The sequence below is a fragment of the Phyllopteryx taeniolatus genome, chromosome 23 (assembly GCF_024500385.1).
Source record: "Phyllopteryx taeniolatus isolate TA_2022b chromosome 23, UOR_Ptae_1.2, whole genome shotgun sequence".
Classification (NCBI taxonomy): Eukaryota; Metazoa; Chordata; class Actinopteri; order Syngnathiformes; family Syngnathidae; genus Phyllopteryx; species Phyllopteryx taeniolatus.
Window position 1 is genome coordinate 7,992,361 of NC_084524.1, and position 23,444 is coordinate 8,015,804.

At 43.6% G+C, this 23,444-nt stretch overlaps 3 protein-coding genes across 6 annotated transcripts in view; 1 reads left to right on the plus strand and 2 right to left on the minus strand.

The window, feature by feature from the left end:
- LOC133472541 (gastrula zinc finger protein XlCGF57.1-like) overlaps positions 1-21,647 on the minus strand; it is a 51,768-nt gene extending 30,121 nt beyond the window's left edge. Inside the window, exon 1 of one of the 2 annotated variants that reach the window (XM_061763511.1) lies at positions 21,542-21,647. The gene's annotated coding sequence lies outside the window, so the exon portion shown is untranslated. Of the gene's footprint in view, positions 1-17,100; positions 17,224-21,541 lie in introns of those variants that run through there. The other variant, XM_061763512.1, reaches the window with a different exon arrangement.
- Positions 529-10,327, plus strand: LOC133472586 (uncharacterized). Of its 2 annotated transcripts, none has more exons than XM_061763653.1 (2): positions 529-912; positions 7,242-10,327. In XM_061763653.1, exon 2 carries the CDS (start codon positions 7,552-7,554, stop codon positions 8,578-8,580), a length of 1,029 nt encoding a protein of 342 aa, XP_061619637.1. In that variant the 5' UTR covers positions 529-912; positions 7,242-7,551; the 3' UTR covers positions 8,581-10,327. The 2 variants fall into 2 exon arrangements, with proteins under 2 accessions (XP_061619637.1, XP_061619638.1); XM_061763654.1 differs by having other exon boundaries at positions 7,245-10,327.
- LOC133472550 (gastrula zinc finger protein XlCGF57.1-like) lies at positions 13,376-21,966 on the minus strand. 2 transcript variants are annotated; one of them, XM_061763550.1, is made up of 3 exons: positions 21,837-21,966; positions 17,101-17,254; positions 13,376-16,265 (listed from the first exon to the last, which is right to left on the minus strand). In XM_061763550.1, exons 2-3 carry the CDS (start codon positions 17,222-17,224, stop codon positions 14,566-14,568), a joined length of 1,824 nt encoding a protein of 607 aa, XP_061619534.1. In that variant the 5' UTR covers positions 17,225-17,254; positions 21,837-21,966; the 3' UTR covers positions 13,376-14,565. The 2 variants fall into 2 exon arrangements, with proteins under 2 accessions (XP_061619534.1, XP_061619533.1); XM_061763549.1 differs by lacking the exon at positions 21,837-21,966 and adding an exon at positions 21,542-21,682.
- Positions 21,967-23,444: the final 1,478 nt, after the last annotated feature.

Consider the following 23,444-nt stretch of genomic DNA (forward strand, 5'->3'; position numbering starts at 1 on the left):
TGGCTGGGCGCCTGTACGTTGGGGTTCACCTCTGCGGACGAGAGGGTAGCCTCCCTCCGCCTTCGGGTGTTGTTTGTGCCTATGCACCAAACAGCAGTTCAGAGTCAGAGTACCCACCTGTTAAATATATTATAGAAGTTATCATTTATTTGCTTAGCTTGCATTAGTATGATGGACAATTTTAGATGTTTCGCCTTCAAAAAGAAGACTCAGCATCATCCATGGAAGGACGCTTGGACCAAGGACGTGATTGGATGTGGTCGGGTCGTGACAGGTGTTGATCCAATATTATGTGTTGTGTCTTATTGCTTAGAATACTATGTCTGGGAAAAAACCCTCTTATTATCAAATATTTTGTGTTGTGTCTTATTACTTAGAATAATATCAAATATTTTGTGTTGTGTCTTATTACTTAGAATAATATCAAATATTTTGTGTTGTGTCTTATTACTTAGAATAATATCAAATATTATGTGTTGTGTCTTATTGCTTAAAATACTATGTCTGGGAAAAAACCCTCTTATCAAATATTCTGTGTTGTGTCTTATTGCTTAGAACATTATGATTGTAAATCCCTCCTATTTCAAATAAATGCAGGAGCGAGGGGGGGGGATTGTTTAGAGCGTGTTGAGAGACTGTGATCTGAACAATCTCCCATACGCCCTCCTCATGAGAAAAAGTAACAAGCGTCTTCATTCCTTTTGTGTCTATTATAATGTTGGGTAAGATTAATCCAACATAAATTGGTCCTTCGAGCCGGATGTCAACACACCCGAAGATTCCAGTTGTGGAGCCGACATCCAGTTAAGAGACCGTGGCCACGGCATTTGAGACCCTTTCCGGGACTGGTCTTCGGACTTCTCAACTGGGATCTGGAGGTTGACGACAATCCAAGGATTGAAGACGACTTTGGTGAGTTAAATTTTAACAATTTTTTTTAGGAAAAAGGAATAAAAGAGTGAATGAATTGCCCGACGAAGAAGTCTGCGGCAGAATAAACCTTGTGTAATACTAGTCACTGGCAAGTTAGATGGAGGACGGAATCCGATAAAATCCGTGGGGACGGCGGAGTCCTGTACGTACTTAAATTCCGTATTTCTGTATTTCTGTATTTCTGTGTTTCTGTGTTTCCGTGTTTTCGTGTGTTTATAAAAACGTTATTAATATCGTGTGTATGTGTAAAAGTATGAATTTATAAGACAGGATTGTAAGTGACAACTGAGTTTGGAAGCAAAGGCAAGAATTCTCCGCCCCAATTAGGGTAGAAGCTTGAGAATTACCAAAACTCAGACATTAATTGTCACCCTGTCATTTTTGAATAAAGTCAGTATTTAGGTCACTCTAGGTGCAAATGAACTGACTTCCAAATTCACAAAAATGGGAAATAACAACAATAAACCGGATCCAAAAATAGGCCTAACATGTAAAGATTGGAAATATGTTCAACTCCAAAACCCTTCCAAAATAGAACATTTAAACACGTGGATAACCAAATACGGTTTCGCTGGCCAGCTAAATTCGCAAAAAATAGTGAAACTTCAAAACGAAATAAAGTGTCGACACAAAAATGATAGATCACAAATACAAAAAGATGGATTTGACGACTTACTCTTCTGGTTAAACATGGCGTCAAAAAGAGAAAAAGGAAGGGAGAATAAGAAACACTTAACAAATGAACAAAAAGAGCAGGAAGGTAGACATAAAAATATGTTGTTTCAAAGACAGGAAGATGACGAGACAGGACCAATAATAAAAACAAGCGAGAAAAAGATAATTGAAGAAAGTTGTAAAAAAAGTAAGGAAACAAAAGCATCAGCACCATTGTACCCGGTTTTGCCACCTCATGAAAATCCTCCAACTCAAGAGGCACAAACACAACGAATTTTACGATCGGGAGGGGTACAAATGAATTGGTCTAGAAATTTGGGAGAAACATTTTCTCCCACTCCCAAAATAACAAATATAACCTCAGACGAGGGAGATATGGATTTATTTCCGATGATTGAAGTGGCAAATCCGAATGTACAAGAAGATCGCAGAGAAACTCTTTTGGTCTATAGGACCTGGACAAATGAGGATGTGAAAAAGGCCGTAGCCGGCATCACACCTTACAAAGTAGACATTGTCCAGTTTGTTGAGGAAATAGAAAATCTTAGACAATCTTATCATTTAAATGGGACTGAGACTCAACAAGTTTGGATGACGGCAATGGGACCTGATTGGCATCTTTGCCGAGGGGATTGGGACCCAAAGCACCATGGTGTTATAATGCCACATGATGACAAAGAATTACAATATAGAGTTAGGGGTTTGATAGAGAGAACCACAGCCAGGTTCCGCAAAAGAGCAAATTACACGGAAATTAATAGAGTGAAACAAAAGGATGACGAACTTTTTGAAGAATATAGAGTTAGAATGACTGCTTGTTTTAAAGCAAACAGCGGCTTGAATGAGGATGCTAGTCCTCAGGGCCCTTACCAACAGCAGTTAAAAAATGCTTTACATGCGAATTCAAAAGAACACATTAACAGATGGGTAGATAAACATTGGATAAACCTAGCAACTGGCCCACTGGAGGAATATGTTAATCATGCCCTCCACGCAGAGAGAATGTTAGAGAAAAAGAAGAAAAAAAAATTGATGCCTTCCTCGACGAAAGAGCAGAAATATACTATCAAGGCAGAGAAAGAGATAATTTTAGGGGACGCGGCAGAGGCCGTTGGAGAGTAAGAAATGATAGAAATCGAAATTATTGTGATAAGAACATCTGTTGGTGCTGTGGAAACAAAGGCCACATTGCGCGTGATTGCCCTAATAAAAATAAAAGAGAATACGGACAAACTACTGCATGACTAAGCCAGCCTGCTTCCCAACTCAACAAATCCTCCTGTGTAAACATTACAGAGAATGAGGAGGTGGATTTCAATTTACAGGACATTCTGAGTTTGGACACTGAAAAACCTGAAATAACTTTATCAGTAAATGGTAAACAAATGACATTTCTTTGCGATACAGGGGCATGTAGGACTGCATGTCGGGAAAAGATTCCAGGTTCCAGATTATCGGGACATAAGGCACTAGTGAGATCTGCAAATGGACAAATTACTTTTGCCATGGAACTTGAGCCTGTGTGGATTAGAGACCCACAGGGAAAAACTTGTAGAATGCCCATTTTCGAAGTCCCGGAGTGCCCTGTGAATTTGTTGGGAAGAGATGGCTTATTCCAATTAGGACTTGTACTCATTCCATCATCAAATGGAAATATTGTAGTGAAACGAAAACATGAATTAAAGAGAGAGGACCTCTATTTAACACTGGAAAACAAAGAAAATACATTCTATTACACAATCGATATCACAAACAAACCACCGTTAAACATGGGGAAGGCCCTAGTGTCTGCAGCCTTGCAGCTTATCACAGAATTTGAAGATAAAAAACAATGTGATCAGCTGCATATAATTCTGTGGTACAATAACACACAAGGGCCAGACCTAGAATATGAAAACAAGTTACGACATGCGACACCTAATGAGATTACTGTAGATTATCTATACTCAGATAATGAAGCAAAAGTCGCGGCAGGAATTATTTTACCAGACAAATTAAAGGAACTGTATAAAAATACAAGTGTCCCACATGTTTCGTTGTGCAAAGATTATGAGTCACAATGGAAACATATGGGAACATTAGTAAGACAAGGACAAGAGATAGATGATTGGCAGCAAATAGAAAACAAACTGGAATACAGTGCATCAACTGGTCTAATTAGAAAGGCGGTGTTTTGGACAATACAGGTTGATGAAGGGAAACACATGCAACCTGTTTGATTAGACCAAATGATTCTCACTGAAATTGATGAAGAAACATTGAAAAAAGTCCCCAAAGAATTATGGTCCACGGGACCATTTGATATAGGCCTTATTAAAGGGGCTTTACCAGTACAAATTAAACCCAAAACAGAATATAGACCAGGGATTCGTCAATATCCGTTAAAACCAGATGCACATGAAGGAATCAAACCAGTAATTGAAGCACTAATTAAGGCAGGAGTTATAGTGGATTGTCCAGATTCACCATGTAACACACCCATTTTTCCCGTAAAAAAGGCCCCACCTTCAATTGGTTGGCGAATGGTGCAAGATTTACAGGCAGTAAATTCTGCAGTAATTCAGAGAGCAGCATGCGTACCAGATCCACACACATTGTTAAATTCATTGAAACCAAGCGCTAAAGTGTTTACAGTGGTAGACATAAGTAATGCTTTCTTTTCTATACCAGTAGAAAAGAAAAGTCAATTTTGGTTTGCATTCACATTTGAAGGGAAAAAATACACATTTACTAGATTGCCACAAGGTTACTGTGAAAGTCCAACCATTTATTCACAAATAATGAAAACAAGCATGTCTAAATTCACTCCCCCAGGAGGGAGCCAAATTTTACTTTATGTGGATGACGTGCTGCTGGCATCTCTAGATAAAGACACATGCATCAAAGATTCATTGGCCTTATTGCATCATCTAGCAGGAGAGGGACATAAAGTTAACAAAAATAAATTACAATGGTGTAAAAAACAAGTCAAATATCTAGGCCATAATTTAAGTGAAGGAGGAAGGACTATATTAGAGGACAGAAAAGCTATAGTTTTAAAAGCCCCTAAACCACAGACAAAGAAACATATGATGTCATTTTTAGGTCTGACAAATTATTGTAGAGCATGGATTCCAAACTATGCAGAAATTGTTGCACCATTGTCAAAATTGATGTATGAAACAAACCTTAAAATGACATCACCTATTCAATGGAATACAGAGGCAGAAAAGGCCTTCTGTGACATTAAACAACATTTGGTGTCCAGCACTGCACTGGCCCTTCCAAATTATGATAAACCATTCATTCAAATGGTAGATTGTAAAAACTATTACATGACCTCCGTACTTACACAACAATACGGTGATAAGCTAAGACCAATAGCTTATTTTTCGACTAAATTAGACAACGTGACATGTGCATTACCTCATTGTGTCAGAGCAGTTGTGGCAGCTTCAATGGCAATAGAAAGCAGTTCCATAATAGTGTTATTTCATCCATTAACTCTTAAAGTGCCGCATACAGTGTCTGCTCTACTATTGCAAACCAATAAGGCATTTTTATCACCTGCAAGGCATTTATCTTGCATGGCCATTTTGCTGTCACAACCACATTTGACTGTTGAGCGATGCACAACCTTAAATCCAGCCACACTAATACCCTTACCTGATGAAGGCACACAGCATGATTGTCAGGAATTGGCTGAACAAACTGCTAAATGTAGATGTGATTTGAAAGATCAACCATTAAGTAATGGACAGGTTCTATATGTAGATGGTTCTTCGAAAAAAGATGAACTAGGTAAGACAAAAACAGGATACGCGGTGGTAACTGATACCATTATACTAAAAGCTGAGTCACTACCATCACATTACTCTGCCCAAGCTGCTGAATTAGTAGCATTAACCGAAGCATGCAAACTAATGATAAATAAAGATGTTACAATCTATACTGATAGCCAATATGCTTATTCCACAGTTCATGTGTTTGCGCAATATTGGGATAACAGAGGAATGATTACGTCAACAGGGAAGCCAGTAACTCATGCTGAATTACTTAAACAATTATTACAGGCAGTGCAACATCCGCGAAAAGTGGCAATTTGTAAATGTGTTGCGCATACATCAGGCACAGACAAGGTTTCTAAAGGAAACGCATTCGCTGACAGAACCGCGAGAGAAGCAGCCTTTAAACCATTTTTAGGTTTAAAACAACAGATTGAACAACAAACATTAGATGACCAAACATTAAAAGATATGCAACAACAAAGTCCACAACAAGAACGCAATAATTGGGAAAAACAAGGTGCAAAACTACAAAATGAGATTTACATTAGCACAGAAGGGAAACAAATACTTCCAAAAAACCTATTTAAATGGGCTGCGATATTGAGCCATGGAATATCACATGTCTCAACTGGAGGGATGGTGGCACAGATAAATCGACACTTTACAACCGGAAGGGGCTCAGGGCTGATCCCTGATGCAGTCCCACGTCCACCTTAAATTCTTCTGTCACACCTACAGCACACCTCACCGCTGTTCTGCTGCCCTCGTACATGTCCTGTATTATTCTAACATACTTCTCTGCCACTCCAGACTTCCGCATGCAGTACCACAGTTCCTCTCTGGGTACTCTGTCATAGGCTTTCTCTAGATCTACAAAGACACAATGTAGCTCCTTCTGACCTTCTCTGTACTTTTCCATCAACATCCTCAAGGCAAATAATGCATCTGTGGTACTCTTTCTAGGCATGAAACCATACTGTTGCTCGCAAATACTCACTTCTGTCCTGAGTCTAGCCTCCACTACTCTTTCCCATAACTTCATTGTGTGGCTCATCAACTTTATTCCTCTATAGTTGCCACAGCTCTGCACATCACCTTTGTTCTTAAAAATGGGCACCAGTACACTTTTCCTCCATTCCTCAGGCATCTTCTCACGCACTAGAATTCTATGGTTTCAATTTATATTCAAAGAATTATTGTAGAGCATGCATGATCTGTGCACGACATAACCCGCAAGGGCAATTGCGACCTACTCGAGGTACATTCCCAGTGCCTACATACCCTTTTCAACGCATTCACATGGATTACATAGAATTAAGTCAAAGTGAAGGAAAGAAGTACTGCTTGGTTATCATAGATGCATTTTCTAAATGGATCGAATTATTCCCAACAAAATCACCTGATGCTCTGACGGTGGCAAAAGCACTATGTAAAGACATTATTCCAAGATATGGCATACCTGAAACCATTTACAGTGACAATGGGACTCATTTTGTAAACCAAATAATTAATAAAATAGGAACCATGTTCCACATCAATTTAAAAAACCATTGTGCTTACCACCCTCAGAGTGCAGGTCTAGTGGAAAGAATGAATGGGACAATAAAAAATAGACTGAAAAAATGTATGGAAGAGACAGGAAGGTCATGGACACAGTGTCTTGACCTCGTTAAAATGTACATCAACATTACAAGCACCACAGGTTTAACACCTTACGAAGCGTTGTTTGGAAGACCTTATAGACTTCCGTTATTTAAACAAAAATGGGAACTTGATGACGAAACAAACTTAGCTGATTACATGAGAAAGTTGTTAGAGAAACAAAATGTTTTAAAAGAATCTGCTAAAAGTAAATATGTTTCCCAGCAGGAAACCAAGTTGGTTGGACCGGGAGACTGGGTCCTAATTCGAAGCATCAAAAAGAAGCACTGGCATTCACCAAAGTGGGAAGGACCGTATCAAGTGTTATTGACAACACCAACAGCCCTAAAAATAGCAGAAAGAAATACGTGGATTCATTTAACACACTGTAAAAGAGTCATTTCAGCTGAGTACTCAAATAAGGAAGGTGAGCTAAAGTCTGATAACGGAGCGGGAGCAGATGTGTAGATTCTGAAAACGCTTGCTGGTCAGTGAAGAAAAAAGACACCAACCCGTTTAGTGAGAACTCAGCAGAATGGCACACCCACATTGGTTACGACATTTGATAAGTGGATACGTAGTAATTTCGGCTACTATGGTGTTGGTTTTGTTTTTGTGGTACATGGGACGTCCCACCCTAAATGATAGAACCCATTTTTTTGATGGAAAATCACCTACCAACTGGACCAATATGACAAACCCAATAATAAAAAAAATTGAATCATTAACTCGTGTCAAAAGGGGTACAACTGATGATCAAGTTTGTGGGCATGGCCTCCAAACACGGCAAAAGGGTTTAATATTTTGTGCCCCCCAAAATCAAGCTGCTTTAATCATAATTCCATATGCGGCTCTCACAAATGACGCTCAAGAGAATGGGCAAAATTGGGGATATAGATATGACTGGTATGCAACTATAGGCTTTAAATGGGAAGACCTTATTGGTGAAACAGGTTATGATTGGTCCAGTTGGTCAAAAAGAACAGCAAAAGAACATAGAAAGAAATTTAACCTAAGCAAAACGGTCCATAGTTTAATATTGAAATACGAATCAAATCACCCAATGTGTTTGACGGTGAGCTTGTGGGCATATTCTGGTGGAAAAGATCCCCACTTCCAAGTAGCATTGTGTTATAGGAACCATGTTGAACCAGAAATGCCATTAGAAACTTCAAATAAAGGTGGATACATTTTAACGGTTAACAAAATAACTACTGATGATTGGTTCCTTGTTGTCACAGGAGTTTCAGGACAAAATAATAATTGGTTACTATTGGTGGAACAAGCAGCAAATGTAACGAGAAAAGATTGTGTAGTTTGCATGGGTCCCAGGCCTTTGTTGCGCATAGTTCCGGCACAATTATCACAAGATTGTATTATTCCATTCATGAACGCTACTGTACCAACTAAGAGGTGTAAATCATGGGATCCTATATATCCCGTAACAGAAGCAGATAAACACAAACCAATGTTTTCTACTTTAGTAGCACCAAATAATTTCACTTGTATAAACATGATTAATAAAGGGAAAAAAATTAGGACCACTGAACGACACACAGTGTAAAGTAATCTTAAAAGTCAAACCAAATTTTGTGCCAATATCACGGAGCGACATCTGGTGGTGGTGCGGAGATGATAGACTGTTTGATAGATTACCTAAAGATAAATCTGGATTATGCGCTATTATTACTTTGATATTGCATGTGTCAGTATACCCTATTCCTGTTCAAAATTTAATGGAAAGGACACCAATGTTTTTGTCCAATCTAGAACATAGACAAAAAAGAGATTTGTCCTGGCAGGGGCAAAATAATCCAACATACATAGACGCCATAGGAGTTCCTCGTGGGGTGCCAAATCAATACAAATTGGCTGACCAAGTTGCAGGAGGATTTGAGTCTTTCATATGCTGGTGGTGTACGATTAATAAAAATGTTGATAGGATAAACTACATCCACTTCAATGTACAGAGATTAGGTAATTGGACTCAGAGTGGGTTGGAAGCTGTGCATGAGCAGCTCAAGGCTACCTCTTTAATGACGTTCCAGAACCGCATAGCTGTCGACATGCTCCTCGCAAGAGAGGGAGGTGTTTGCGGTATGTTTGGAGAACAATGTTGTACATACATTCCAAACAATACTGCTTCGGATGGGAGCTTGACCAGAGCCATCGATGGTCTACGGACCCTCAATCACAAGATGAAGAACCACTCTGGGGTGGACACTTCTTTGTGGGACAGCTGGATGGACGTTTTTGGTAGATATAAAACCCTAATTTCACCAATATTGATATCAATTGCTGTTTTTGCAGCCATTCTGACATTATGTGGATGTTGTTGTATCCCATGCATTCGGTCATTAATCAGTAAATTAATCACCACAGCCATAACCCCCATGGAGAATCGTCTGGAGCTTATGTATCCCTTACTGTATGATGATAATGATGATAATGATGAAAATGATGATTATGATGATAATGATGATTTTGCTTTAACTAATTTGTTTCCTGATACAGATGATTACGATATTTAAACTACAACATTCATATATGACAGGTTTACTCTGAGTGTAAATGTATTTGTTTCATAAAAATGATTCTACAGTTAAAAATCGAAATGAAGTGACTGTAAGATGATATGAGAATTTGTGCAAATACATGATAAACAGGAGGGAAATGTTAAATATATTATAGAAGTTATCATTTATTTGCTTAGCTTGCATTAGTATGATGGACAATTTTAGATGTTTCGCCTTCAAAAAGAAGACTCAGCATCATCCATGGAAGGACGCTTGGACCAAGGACGTGATCGGATGTGGTCGGGTCGGGACAGGTGTTGATCCAATATTATGTGTTGTGTCTTATTGCTTAGAATACTATGTCTGGGAAAAAACCCTCTTATTATCAAATATTTTGTGTTGTGTCTTATTACTTAGAATAATATCAAATATTTTGTGTTGTGTCTTATTACTTAGAATAATATCAAATATTTTGTGTTGTGTCTTATTACTTAGAATAATATCAAATATTATGTGTTGTGTCTTATTGCTTAAAATACTATGTCTGGGAAAAAACCCTCTTATTATCAAATATTATGTGTTGTGTCTTATTGCTTAAAATACTATGTCTGGGAAAAAACCCTCTTATTATCAAATATTCTGTGTTGTGTCTTATTGCTTAGAACATTATGATTGTAAATCCCTCCTATTTCAAATAAATGCAGGAGCGAGGGGGGGGGATTGTTTAGAGCGTGTTGAGAGACTGTGATCTGAACAATCTCCCATACGCCCTCCTCATGAGAAAAAGTAACAAGCGTCTTCATTCCTTTTGTGTCTATTATAATGTTGGGTAAGATTAATCCAACACATATTCACGTTCATTACTCAAGTAGAAGTAGATATTAGGGTTTAAAGAAAAAATTGTAGTATCAATTCAAGCTTTTTAGTCAAGTAAACGTGTAAAAGTATAAGTTTCAAAATGACTTGAAGTATGAAAGTAATGTGTGGGGGAAAAAAAAAAAAATTAAGCAGAGTGCATTCAAAAGGAGTTCTTTTAGCAATACAGCCAAAAAAATCTTCCAGGTCCGGCCACGGATGTACAAGGGTTGGCTGCCTATCAACCTCCTTGCTGCTGGGACTCGGTTGGGACTTTTGGTGTGAGTTCTCTGCCACGGACATCTTCAGGCCTCGGCTGCACATGTGCGCTCGATGTCCTCGTGTGACCATTTGTCTTCGATTTGTTTGATTTGTTACTTGCGCAGGTGCGATGGATCGCGTACAAACCAATAAGGTGTAGGAATGGTATGACCGCAGGACAGTTATTGCAGTACAGGATAAAAATAATTCTGCATATTTGTTAACTTGGACAACATAATGATTACTCTATAATCATAATCTTGACTAAATTAGTTTCAAGCTTTATCACATAAAACATGATGACAAAGAGGAGAGTGACATGAGTGATGCTTTTCATCACCAAAAGGTGAGAATAAAAGTGGTTGAAATGGTAAACAATATTAAATGTTGATTAATGTTCGAGTCAATTCCAGTAAAAGTGTTGATATGATGGCTTCTTAGATCCTAATCCTCAAGAAGGATTTTAAGGACTTTATCATGCTCAGGAATTCCATCCATCCATCTTCTACCGCTTATCCGAGGTCGGGTCGCGGGGGCAGTAGATTTAGCAGGGACGGCCAGACTTCCCTTTCCCAGGCCACTTCATCCATCTCTTCCGGGGGGATCCCGAGGCGTTCCCAGGCCAGCCGAGAGACGTAGTCTCTCCAGCGTGTCCTGGGTCTCCTCCCGGTGGGACGTGCCCAGAACACCTCACCGGGGAGGTGTCCGGGAGGCATCCGAATCAGATGCCCCAGCCACCTCATCTGGCTCCTCTCGATGTGAAGGACCAACAACTCTACTCTGAGATCCTCCCGGATGACCGAGCTTCTCACCCTATCTCGAAGGGAGAGCCCGGAAACCCTGCGGAGGAAACTCATTTCGGCCGCTTGTATCCGGGATCTCGTCCTTTCGGTCACGACCCACAGCTCGTGACCATAGGTGAGGGTAGGAACGTAGATCGACCGGTAAATCGAGAGCTTCGCCTTTCGGCTTAGCTCCTTCTTTACCACAACGGATCGATACAAAGTCCGCATCACTGCAGACGCTGCACCGATCCGCCTGTCGAGCTCCCGTTCCATTCTTCCCTCACTCGTGAACAAGACCCCAAGATACTTGAACTCCTTCACTTGGGGTAGGATATCATCCCCGACCTGGAGAGGGCACGCCACCCTTTTCCGACTGAGGACCACGGTCTCAGATTTGGAGGTGCTGATTCTCATCCCAGCCGCTTCACACTCGGCTGCGAACTCCTCCAGTGAGAGTTGGAGGTCACGGCTTGATGAAGCCAACAGAACCACATCATCTGCAAAAAGCAGAGATGCAATACTGAGGCCACCAAACCGGACCCCCTCTATGCCTCGGCTGCGCCTAGAAATTCTGTCCATAAAAGTTATGAACAGAATCGGTGACAAAATTCAATTCCACCGACACGCATTCCCATGAGGGAGCAGAGTCTGGGTTCTCTGAGGTGGGCTCTCCTATCTCTGGGGTTGAGGTCACCGAGGTGGTTAAAAAGCTCCTCGGTGGCAGGGCCCCGGGGGTGGATGAGATTCGCCCGGAGTTCCTCAAGGCTCTGGATGTTGTAGGGCTGTCCTGGTTGACACGCCTCTGCAACATCGCGTGGACATCGGGAACAGTGCCTCTGGATTGGAAGACTGGGGTGGTGGTCCCCCTTTTTAAGAAGGGGGACCGGAGGGTGTGTTCCAACTACAGGGGGATCACACTCCTCAGCCTCCCTGGTAAGGTCTATTCAGGAGTGCTGGAGAGGAGGGTCCGTCGGGAAGTTGAATCCCAGATTCAGGAGGAGCAGTGTGGCTTTCGTCCTGGCCGTGGAACAGTGGACCAGCTCTACACCCTCGGCAGGGTCCTCGAGGGTGCATGGGGGTTTGCCCAACCAGTCTACATGTGTTTTGTGGACTTGGAGAAGGCGTTCGACGTGTCCCTCGGGTGGTCCTGTGGGGGGTGCTTCGGAGGATGGGGTACCGAACCCCCTGATACGGGCTGTTCGGTCCCTGTACGACCGGAGTCAGAGTTTGGTCCGCATATCCGGCACTAAGTCGGACTCGTTTCCGGTGAGGGTTGGAGTCCGCCAAGGCTGCCCTTTCTCACCGATTCTGTTCTGCTCAGGAATTTAATAATATTTTCAAATAAACATTGATTATTATTATTCAGTATAATAATGAGTAAATATGAGTGAAAAATGAGTGATTTCCGTCACAAAATACAGATGAGCCATTAACATTCGACAGCTCTCATCCAACCACAATCAAAAGCATTTTATCCTGGCACAATTTATCCGGATTGTTTTTGTTTGCAATTTTGAACAATGACAAGCCGGAAACAACACAATCCAAAATGAAAAAGAATGAGGCTTTTTGTGTCATGAGTAGAAAGTACACATATTTGCCTGAAAATCTAAGGAGTCGGGGTAAAAAAGTATGCTGAAAAATAAATATTCCAGTGAAGTATAGACCCCAAATTTGTACTGAAGTAAAGTAATGAACACCGTCGTCCCAGGGGAGGAGCGGGTGGAGGCCGCCCAAGAGCCAAAGTCAGCCAAGTACAGCGCGACCTTGACGTACCAGTGCCCCACCTGAGCAGTTTTCGCACTTAGGCCTTGTCGCTTGGGCCATTTCTTGCTTTGTGTTGCCAGCATTTTGCTTTTGGAGGCTTTCCAATGCATGAAAGACATTTCAATACTTTTTAATGGGGAAAATGGATTTGATGTACAAGTAAATGGAGTCACCCTCACTGTTTTAAGCAGTGTACTTTATTCAGGATCACATATACACGTTACAGTTTAGCACCAAAAGTCAGTTTTTTTTACAGTCTATTTCAATCAATCATTCACTTATTTGATATTGACATCACTAAAACATTGGACAAAATGCATGCATGCTCAAGAAAATGAAACTGGCACTCATTTCCAATAATATCAATACATTTTGGAGCCATTGGTAAAGAACTAATTCCCTTTCGAACACCCCTTTTTCATCAACAAAATTGAAAATTGAAAGCACTGGCATAGCTGGTGTGGGAAAAGGAATGTACCATACTATGAAGTGGCAGTAATTGGTCATATTTGTATATCGCAGCTGTCAGGTGGAATCCCCTCACCTTCAAAATGACAACTTTTCAGGAAATTGCTTGAGTTTCCAAACACCGCCTTGTTCAAGCTGGTATTACGTTGGATATCTTACATTGCTGTCATATATCATTGCATCACATGAACAACAGCTCGTACCCCGAAATTATGTTCAATCACGAATTTAATGTGCTTGAAAAATAAAAAAAACAATAAAAAACGCAAACTTATGGATTGGGATGGATGCGGACGACATCATTAAAATGACACAAACACGCCGGGCGAGCACCACATCCTGGCAAGCCTCATGCATGAACCCAAGAAACGTGGCTTCATGTCCCACAACTGTCAACAATCATCACCAAAATATATGCAGACATTTCTACTCATGACAGCTTCAAACTATCATAAATAATAATATTATAATGATCAGCCCAATATTTGAGCTTTTATGGATCAGATAAGCTCAAATCAGATCAGCCGCAGTTTCGGGACAGGAGACCTTCGTTATGGGTCGTCCGACATTATGACAGTCCACATCTGTCACACAATGCCATCTGCAGAAACAAATTTGTGATCTATCCATATATTTGATCGATACATACACACATACAGTGGGTACGGAAAGTATTCGGACCCCCCTTAAATTTTATGTGTTATATTGCAGCCATTTGCTAAAATCACATAATTCTTCTCCTCATTAATGTACACACACCACCCCATATTGACAGAAAAAAAATAATGGTTGAAATTTTTGCTGATTTATGAAAAAAGAAAAAGTGAAATATCACATAGCCATATTATTCCGACCCTTTGCTGGGGTCTGAATACTTATGGCTGTGTGATATTTCAGTTATTCTTCTTGATCACTGCTTGTCTCACCAGGACACTTGTGTGTCTTAACCAGAGCCTGACGAGAGAATCTTTGACCACAACCTGAGCAGGAAAAAGGTTTCTCACCAGTGTGCGTTCTTGTGTGACGTTTTAAGGTTCCCTTCTGAGAGAACCTTTGACCACAAACTGAGCAGGAAAAAGGCTTCTCTCCTGTGTGGGTTCTTGTGTGACTTGTCAAATGTCCCCTTTGAGAGAACCTTTCCCCACAAACTGAGCATCCAAAAGGTTTCTCACCGGTGTGGGTTCTTGTGTGCATTTTTAAGCTTCCCTTTTGGGAGAATCTTTGACCACAAACTGAGCATGCAAAAGGATTCTCACCAGTGTGCGTTCTTGTGTGACCTTTTAAGGTTCCCTTCTGAGAGAACCTTTGACCACAAACTGAGCATGCAAAAGGCTTCTCTCCTGTGTGTGTTCTTGTGTGATGTGTCAAATGTCCCTTTTGAGAGAACCTTTGCCCACAAACTGAGCATGCAAAAGGTTTCTCACCAATGTGCGTTCTTGTGTGACCTTTTAAGGTTCCCTTCTGAGAGAAAGTTTGACCGCAAACTGAGCATGCAAAAGGCTTCTCTCCTGTGTGTGTTCTTGTGTGACGTGTCAAATGTCCCTTTCGAGAGAACCTTTGCCCACAAACTGAGCATGCAAAAGGTTTCTCACCAGTGTGCGTTCTTGTGTGACCTTTTAAGGTTCCCTTCTGAGAGAAAGTTTGACCGCAAACTGAGCATCCAAAAGGTTTCTCACCAGTGTGTGTTCTTGTGTGTATTTTTAAGCTTTTCTTTATGGAGAATCTTTGGCCACAAACTGAGCATGCAAAAGGCTTCTCACCAGAGTGGGTTCTTTTGTGACTTATTAAAGTTCCCCTTTGAGAGAACCTTTCCCCACAAACTGAGCATCGAAAAGGTTTCTCACTGGTGTGGGTTCTTGTGTGCATTTTTAAGCTTCCCTTTAGGGAGAATCTTTGACCACAAACTGAGCATGCAAAAGGTTTCTCACCAGTGTGCGTTCTTGTGTGACCTGTCAAATGTCCCTTTCGAGAGAACCTTTGCCCACAAACTGAGCATGCAAAAGGTTTCTCACCAGTGTGCGTTCTTGTGTGACCTTTTAAGCTTCCCTTCTGAGAGAACCTTTGACCACAAACTGAGCATGCAAAAGGCTTCTCTCCTGTGTGGGTTCTTGCGTGACGTGTCAAATGTCCCCTTTGAGAGAACCTTTGACCACAAACTGAGCAGGCAAAGGGCTTCTTTCCAGTGTGTATTTTCATGTGTCGTTTGAAATTCCTCTTAGAAGGAAATGTTTTCCTACATTTAGAACATTTCCAGCATTTATTGGCAGTGTGACATGTCATATCACCTTCCAACTGTTCATCATCATCATCATCATCATCACCGTCTGTTTGTGATCCTCCACAGTGGTCTCCATCACTTGAGCTGTTGCTGTTTGGTGGCTCCGCCCCTCGTCTCTCCTCACTTCGACCTTCATCTTCACTCTTCAAAGGGACACCAGTCGATGGAACCTTGATGATTTCCTCCTGCTCTTCCTCTTTCATGTGAAGGAACTCTTCCTCCTCCTCTTTGATGTGTTGAACCTCTTCATCCTCCTCTTCCTCTTTGATGTGAGGGGACACTGACTGCTGCCGCTCAGGATGAAGATTTTCACTGACGTCTGCAAGACAAAAGAAGACAAACACAAATGGGTCAAATCTAATTTGTTTACAATATTGACAACCACCTTGGTCCTCGATCCTGTTTACACGTTAGCGCCTTCAACCAGAGAGCCTAATGGGACTAATGGGGTGACGCAAAATAGTAGAACAGCGGAACGCAGCAAAGTTGGGCGACCCTTCAATGTGGATGCACCGTTTTCTGTTTTTTTACACGTCATCATCCATAGAAGTTGAAAAAAGTAATGCGATTTGCGACAAAGTAAGGAAGAGAAATCACAGGTTTCAAATTTAAAGAGTGAAAGTAAATTGTGTGAAAGTAAATTGTAGAAAAAAAAAAGTATAGACATAAGTATAAACACAAGTATAGTATAGACAACTAAAATTTTATTTAGGTACAGTAAAGAATAATGTGTACAGTAATAAGACTGCGATAGATGAACCGCGATATAGCGGAGGGTTTACTGTACTTGGTTACTTCCTACGATTGAAGAGTGATTTGACTTGGCATGAACAAATGTTTACTCAACTCGCCTACAAGACACAAAAAGGGCAAAAATCTGGCTCGCAATTTTCCAAACAAGTCGTGTAGGTTGTGTAACACTGTTACAACTTTGATCATGCAACAATGGCCACAAGCCTTTCAGATCTTCTGAAATTTGGCCTACAACCCTCAATCCACATCATCATGAGGGGATGGATGCCATCAGACTACACTTTATTGGATATTATAAAAAAATGATATGTAACGTCAGACAGTCCTCATCAGAAAAACCCGGGAATAATATTAAAATTAGAATGTATTTCATAAAACCAGTGAGAGAGAAGTGAACCCACCTGCTCTGCGTAGCACAATTCGAGGCTGCAGATTGAACGCAGCGTCCAGTAGTTGACGTTGTGGCTCCTTCTCCTCTTTTGGGCCACAAAGTTCCTCCTCGTACTCTGCTGTCCTTGCACACATTTTCACACGACGATCGCAACACTTTCCGCTCTACGTTGGAGGGATGAGAAAAGCAAGTGCAAATCAGATGACATCAAGATTACGATTTGGACACTGTGGGTTCAACACTACGTTAGTTAAAATGGCAAAGCACCAAAGTCAACAAGAGGAAACAGGAGAACGGAATGATGCATTGGAAGAAATATGAGACAGAAAAAACACCCAGACTTCCATCTCCCCAGCCACTTCATCCAGCTCTTCCGGGGGGATACCGATGCGTTCACAGGCCAGCCGAGAGACGTAGTCTCTCCACCGTGTCCTGGGACGTCCCCGGGGTCTCCTTCCGGTGGGACGTTTCCGGAACACCTCACCTAGCCACCTCATCTGGCTCCTCTCGATGTGGAGGAGCATCGGCTCTACATTGAGCTCTTCCCGGATGACCGAGCTTCTCACCCTATCTTTAAGAGAGAGCCCGGATACCCTGGGGAGGAAATTCATTTCGGCCGCTGGCATCCAGGATCTCATTCTTTCGGTCACGACCCACAGGTCGTGACCATAGTTGAGGGTAGGAACGTAGATCGACCGGTAAATTGAGAGCTTCGCCTTTCGGCTGAGCTCTTTCTTTACCACAACGGACCGATACAAAGTCCGCATCACTGCAGACGCTGCACCAATCCGCCTGTCGAGCTCCCATTCCATTCTTGCCTCACTTGTGAACAAGACCCCGAGGTACTTGAACTCTTCCACTTGGGAAAAGATCTCATCCCCGACCTGGAGAGGGCACGCCACCCCCGAATAGACCTTACCAGGGAGGCTGAGGAGTGTGATCCCCCTGTAGTTGGAACACACCCTCTTAAAAAGGGGGACCACCACCCCAGTCTGTCAATCCAGAGGCCCTGTCCCCGATGTCCGAGCGATGTTGCAGAGGCGTGTCAACCAGGACAGCCCCACAACATCCAGAGCCTTTAGGAACTCCGGGCGAATCTCATCCACCCCTGGGGCCTTGCCACCGATGGGCTTTTTCACCACCTCGGTGACCTCAACCCCAGATATAGGAGTGCCCGCCTCAGAGAACCCAGACTCTGCTTCCTCATGGGAAGGCGTGTCGGTGGAATTGAGGAGGTCTTCGAAGTGTTCTCCCCACCGACTCACAACATCCCGAGTTGAGGTCAGCAGTGCCCCATCCCCACTATACACACTGCTGATGGTGTGCTGCTTCCCCCTCCTGAGACGGCGGATGGTGGACCAGAATTACGTCGTCTTTCTCCATGGCCTCACCGAACTCCTCCCATGCCAGAGTTTTTGCTTCAGTGACCACCAAAGCTGCATTCCGCTTGGCCAGCCGGTACCCATCAGCTGCCTCAGGAGTCCAACAGGCCAAAAAGGCCCGATAGGACTCCTTCTTCAGCATCCACCAACGGGTTCGGGGATTGCCATCACGACAGGCAACGACCACCTTACGGCCACAGCTCCGATCGGTCGCCTCAGCAATAGAGGCGCGGAACATGGCCCACTCGGACTCGATTTCCTCTGCGTCCCCCGGAACATGAGCAAAGTTCTGTCGGAGGTGGGAGTTGAAACTCCATCTGACAGGGGATTCTGCCAGATGTTCCCAGCAGACCCTCACAATACGTTTGGGCCTGCCACGTCGGACCGGCATCTTCCCCCACCATCGGAGCCAACTCACCACCAGGTGGTGATCAGTTGACAGCTCCGCCCCTCTCTTCACCAGAGTGTCCAAGACATGGTGCTCGTTATGGACAATCCGTGATGAGCACAGAAGTCCAATAACAGAACACCGCTCGGGTTCTGATCGGGGGGGCCGTTCCTCCCAATCACGCCCTTCCGGGTCTCACTGTCATTGCCCACGTGAGCATTGAAGTCCCCCAGCAGAACGATGGAGTCCCCAGCGGGAGCGCTCTCCAGCACTGAACTGCTGTTTGGTGCATAGGCACAAACAACACCCGAAGGCGGAGGGAGGCTACCCTCTCGTCCACAGAGGTGAACCCCAACGTACAGGCGCCCAGCCAGGGGGCAATAAGTATACCCACACCTGCTCGGCGCCTCTCACTGTTGTTAACTCCAGAGTGGAAGCGAGTCCAACCCCTCTCGAGAGGACTGGCACCAGAGCTCAAGCCATGTGTGGAGGCGAGCCCGACTATATCTCGTCAGAACTTCTCGACCTCGCAAACCAGCTTGGGCTCTTTCCCTGCCAGAGAGGTGACATTCCACGTCCCTCGAGCCAGTTTCTGTAGCCGGGGATGAGATCGCCAAGGTCCCTGCCTTCAGCCACTGCCCAGCTCACACTGCGCCCGACCCCGATGGCCCCTCCCACAAGTGGTGAGCCCATGGGAAGGGGGACCCCCGTTACCCTTTCGGGGTCTGCCCGGCCAGGCCCCATGGGTGCAAGCCCGGCCACCAGGCGCTCGCCTTTGAGCCCCACCTCCAGGCATGGCTCCAGAGGTGACCCACGTCCGGGCAAGGGAAAACGTCTTCCTGAATTGTTTGTCATCACAGAGGTTTTTGGAGCTGTGCTTTGTCTGGCCCCTCACCTCGGACCTGTTTGCATAAAGCCCCAGAGAAATTAGCTCATAGGATCATTGGGACACACAAACCCCTCCACCACGATAAGGGCACTGTTGAAGGAGGGGCCAAATCTGTTGTGGCATTTCAAAATAAAAGTCTCCTGAAATATTCATATTTCACTGTCACTGCCACTGATTTAAAACATCCATCCATCCATCCATCCATTTTCTGAGCCGCTTCTTCTCACGAGGGTCGCAGGCGTGCTGGAGTTTATCCCAGCTATCATCGGGCAGGAGGCGGGGTACACCCTGAACCGGTTGCCAGCCAATCGCAGGGCACATAAAAACAAACAACCATTCACACTCCCATTCACACTACGGGCAATTTAGAGTCTTCAATTAACCTGCCATGCATGTTTTTGGGATGTGGGAGGAAACCGGAGTGCCCGGAGAAAACCCACGCAGGTACGGGGAGAACATGCAAACTCCACACAGGCGGGGCCGGGGATTGAACCCTGCTCCTCAGAACTGTGAGGCAGATGCTCCAACCAGTCGTACACCGTGCCGCCTGATTTAAAACATTCATAAAAAAAATGTCAATACTACTTCTTTTAAGAAATAATTAGAAATAATCCTGTTTGTATCGCAACACCTTTAACCTTTCATACATGTAGGAGACAATTACAGGATGCTACTACATTACTGCCATCACCATTGGATGTCATATATCTGCAACCTGACTTTTATTTTGAAATGCCACATCAGATTTGGATGGGACCTCTTTTGTTGGAGACCTGGGGAGGTGTATTGTCCCCCCAGAACTGGACTGGTGTTGCGATATCTAATTAAAGATATTTCACAGATTTTTTTCAGTCAGGGGTAATGACAGCAAAATATGCAGTTTTCAGAGACTTTTATTTTGAAATACAATATCATATCTTCATCAAACCTCTTTTCATGGAGTCCTTGGTGGTCTGTCACACAGATCTGGACTTGTCTTGCGATACCAATGGGATTATGTTGGGGTGGCTTTGGCTCAGTAGGTTCGAATCCCTGCTACGACTGTCCGCATGTCGAAGTGTCCTTGGGCAAGACACTGAACCCTAATTTGCTCCCAGTGGGCCTGGCAGCGCCTCGCATGGCAGCAGTCGCCCATTGGTTGATGAATGTGTGTGTGAATGTGAGGCTTTGTAAAGCGCTTTGGGCACTGTGGTGATGGAGATAAAGCGCTATATAAGTGCAGTCCATTACCATTTATTTTTCCTAAGATATCAAATAAAGTAATTTAGTTTAATGGATGTATGTAATGTATTTCAAGATTCAAATTAACTTTGCTGGTTGCATTCCTAAACCGAAGAGCACTGACGTCCGTATTATTGGGAAGCTTTTATTTTGAAGGTGGCTTCGCCGCGAGTTGGCCACCTATTACCGTAATGCCTAGTATGAACAGAATTAGGGGCAGCTGGCTTGGCTGCTACTTTACGAGTGGAGACTGGTTGACCGCAGTATGTTATTTCAGTACCTCAGACAAACAAAGCTGATCATCTAGTTGTTGTTTTTATCTCATTTAATTGTTAGTATTCATATTCTGGTCCACGTCCTAACTCGTAGGTGACGGAAACAAGAACACTTTACGCTCAGGCTTTTTCTCTGCTTCTCGAAATATTGATCCCAAACGTGTCTCTTTGTTAGCATGCTAAGCTAAGCTAAACGAAGCTAGGCCGAATGGCTTCAACGTGCACGAGACGACTCCAACCGGACACGAAGATTGCACGAATGATGTTTTAGTCCTGTGAGGTATTGATGGACTTACCGTGACGAGGATTCAGCACGTTCGGTGCAAATTCAGGAAAATGTTGTGCAGCACGTGGAAGCGCGTGCGGTCCCCGAAAAAAAGTTGAGGTGCAGTCCGTTGTACGGCAAGTCCACTTGGACAAACTTCGCGTCACAACATTATCACCAAGAAAACGAAAAGAGTATCTCGCGAGAGGAATCCCGCGCGGGAGGAGTGGGTTCGATTACCGACCGAAGGTTAAATAAACTACGTACTTCTCGGATCCTAAATTGTTCTCATGTTGAATATTAAACATGATAACGTTTGTGCATACCCCTTCTCCTGTTCAGGGTCTCTGGATCCTATCCGAAAGTCGAACATCACCACGACGGAAACTGTTGCTCTCGTGCTGTCTGTTAACAGACATTTGACTGCGGTCAAGCCAGCCGCCCCTAATTTTGTTCATACTCGGCACCTTCAAAATCAAAGCTTCCCAATAATACGGACGTCAGTGCTCTTCGATTTAGGAATGCAACCAGCAAAGTTAATTTGAATCTTGAAATACATTACATACATACATAAAATTTTTTACTTTATTTGATATCTTGGGAAAAATAAATGGTAATGGATTGCACTTATATAGCGCTTTATCGCCATCATCACAGTGGCCAAAGCGCTTTACAAAGCCTCACATTCACACACACATTCATCAACCAATGGGCGACTGCTGCCATGCGAGGCGCTGCCAGGCCCACTGGGAGTCAATTAGGGTTCAGTGTCTTGCCCAAGGACACTTCGACATGCGGACAGTCATAGCAGGGATTCGAACCTGTTCTACCTGTTTGATGAAGATATGATAATGTATTTCAAAATAAGTCTCTGAAAACTGCATATTTTGCTGTCATTACCCCTGACTGAAAACAATCTGTTAAATCTTTTTAATGAGATACCGCAACACCGGTCCAGTTCTGGGGGACACGACACCTCCCCAGGTCTCCAACAAAAGAGGTCCCATCCAAATCTGGTGTGGCATTTCAAAATATTGGTATATTTCACTATCACTACCACTGATTTAAAAAAATCCTTGAAAAAAAGCGATGTGGTCCCACCCAAATCTGATGTCCATGCATCCATCCATTTTCTACCGGGTCGCGGTGGCAGTAGCTTTAGCAGGGACGCCCAGACTTCCCTCTCCACAGCCACTTCATCCAGCTCTTCCGGGGGGATACCAATGCGTTCACAGGCCAGCCGAGAGACGTAGTCTCTCCGCCGTGTCCTTGGTCGTCCCCGGGGTCTCCTTCCGGTGGGACGTTCCCGGAACACCTCACCAGGGAGGCGTACGGGAGGCATCTGAATCAGATGCCCCAGCCACATCATCTGGTTCCTCTCAATGCGGAGGAGCAGCGACTCTCCTCTGAGATCCTCCCGGATGACCGAGCTTCTCACCCTATCTCGAAGGGAGAGCCCCGACACCCTGCGGAGGAAACTCATTTCGGCCGCTTGTATCCGGGTTCTTGTTCTTTCGGTCACGACCCAAAGCTCGTGGCCATAGGTGAGGGTAGGAAGGTAGATTGAGTGGTAAATCGAGCGCTTCGCCTTTCGGCTAAGCTCCTTCTTTACCACAATGGACCGATACAAAGTCCGCATCACTGCAGACGCTGCACCGACCCGCCTGTCGATCTCCCGTTCCATTCTTCCCTCACTCGTGAACAAGACCCCAAGATACTAGAACTCCTCCACTTGGGGCAGGATCTCATCCCCAACCTGGAGAGGGCACGCCATCATTTTCCGACTGAGGACCATGTTCTTAGATTTAGAGGTGCTGATTCTCATCCCAGCAGCTTCACACTTGGTTGCGAACTGCTCTAATTAGAGTTGGAGATCACGGCTTGATGAAGCCAACAGAACCACACGCTCTGCAAAAAGCAGAGATGCAATACTG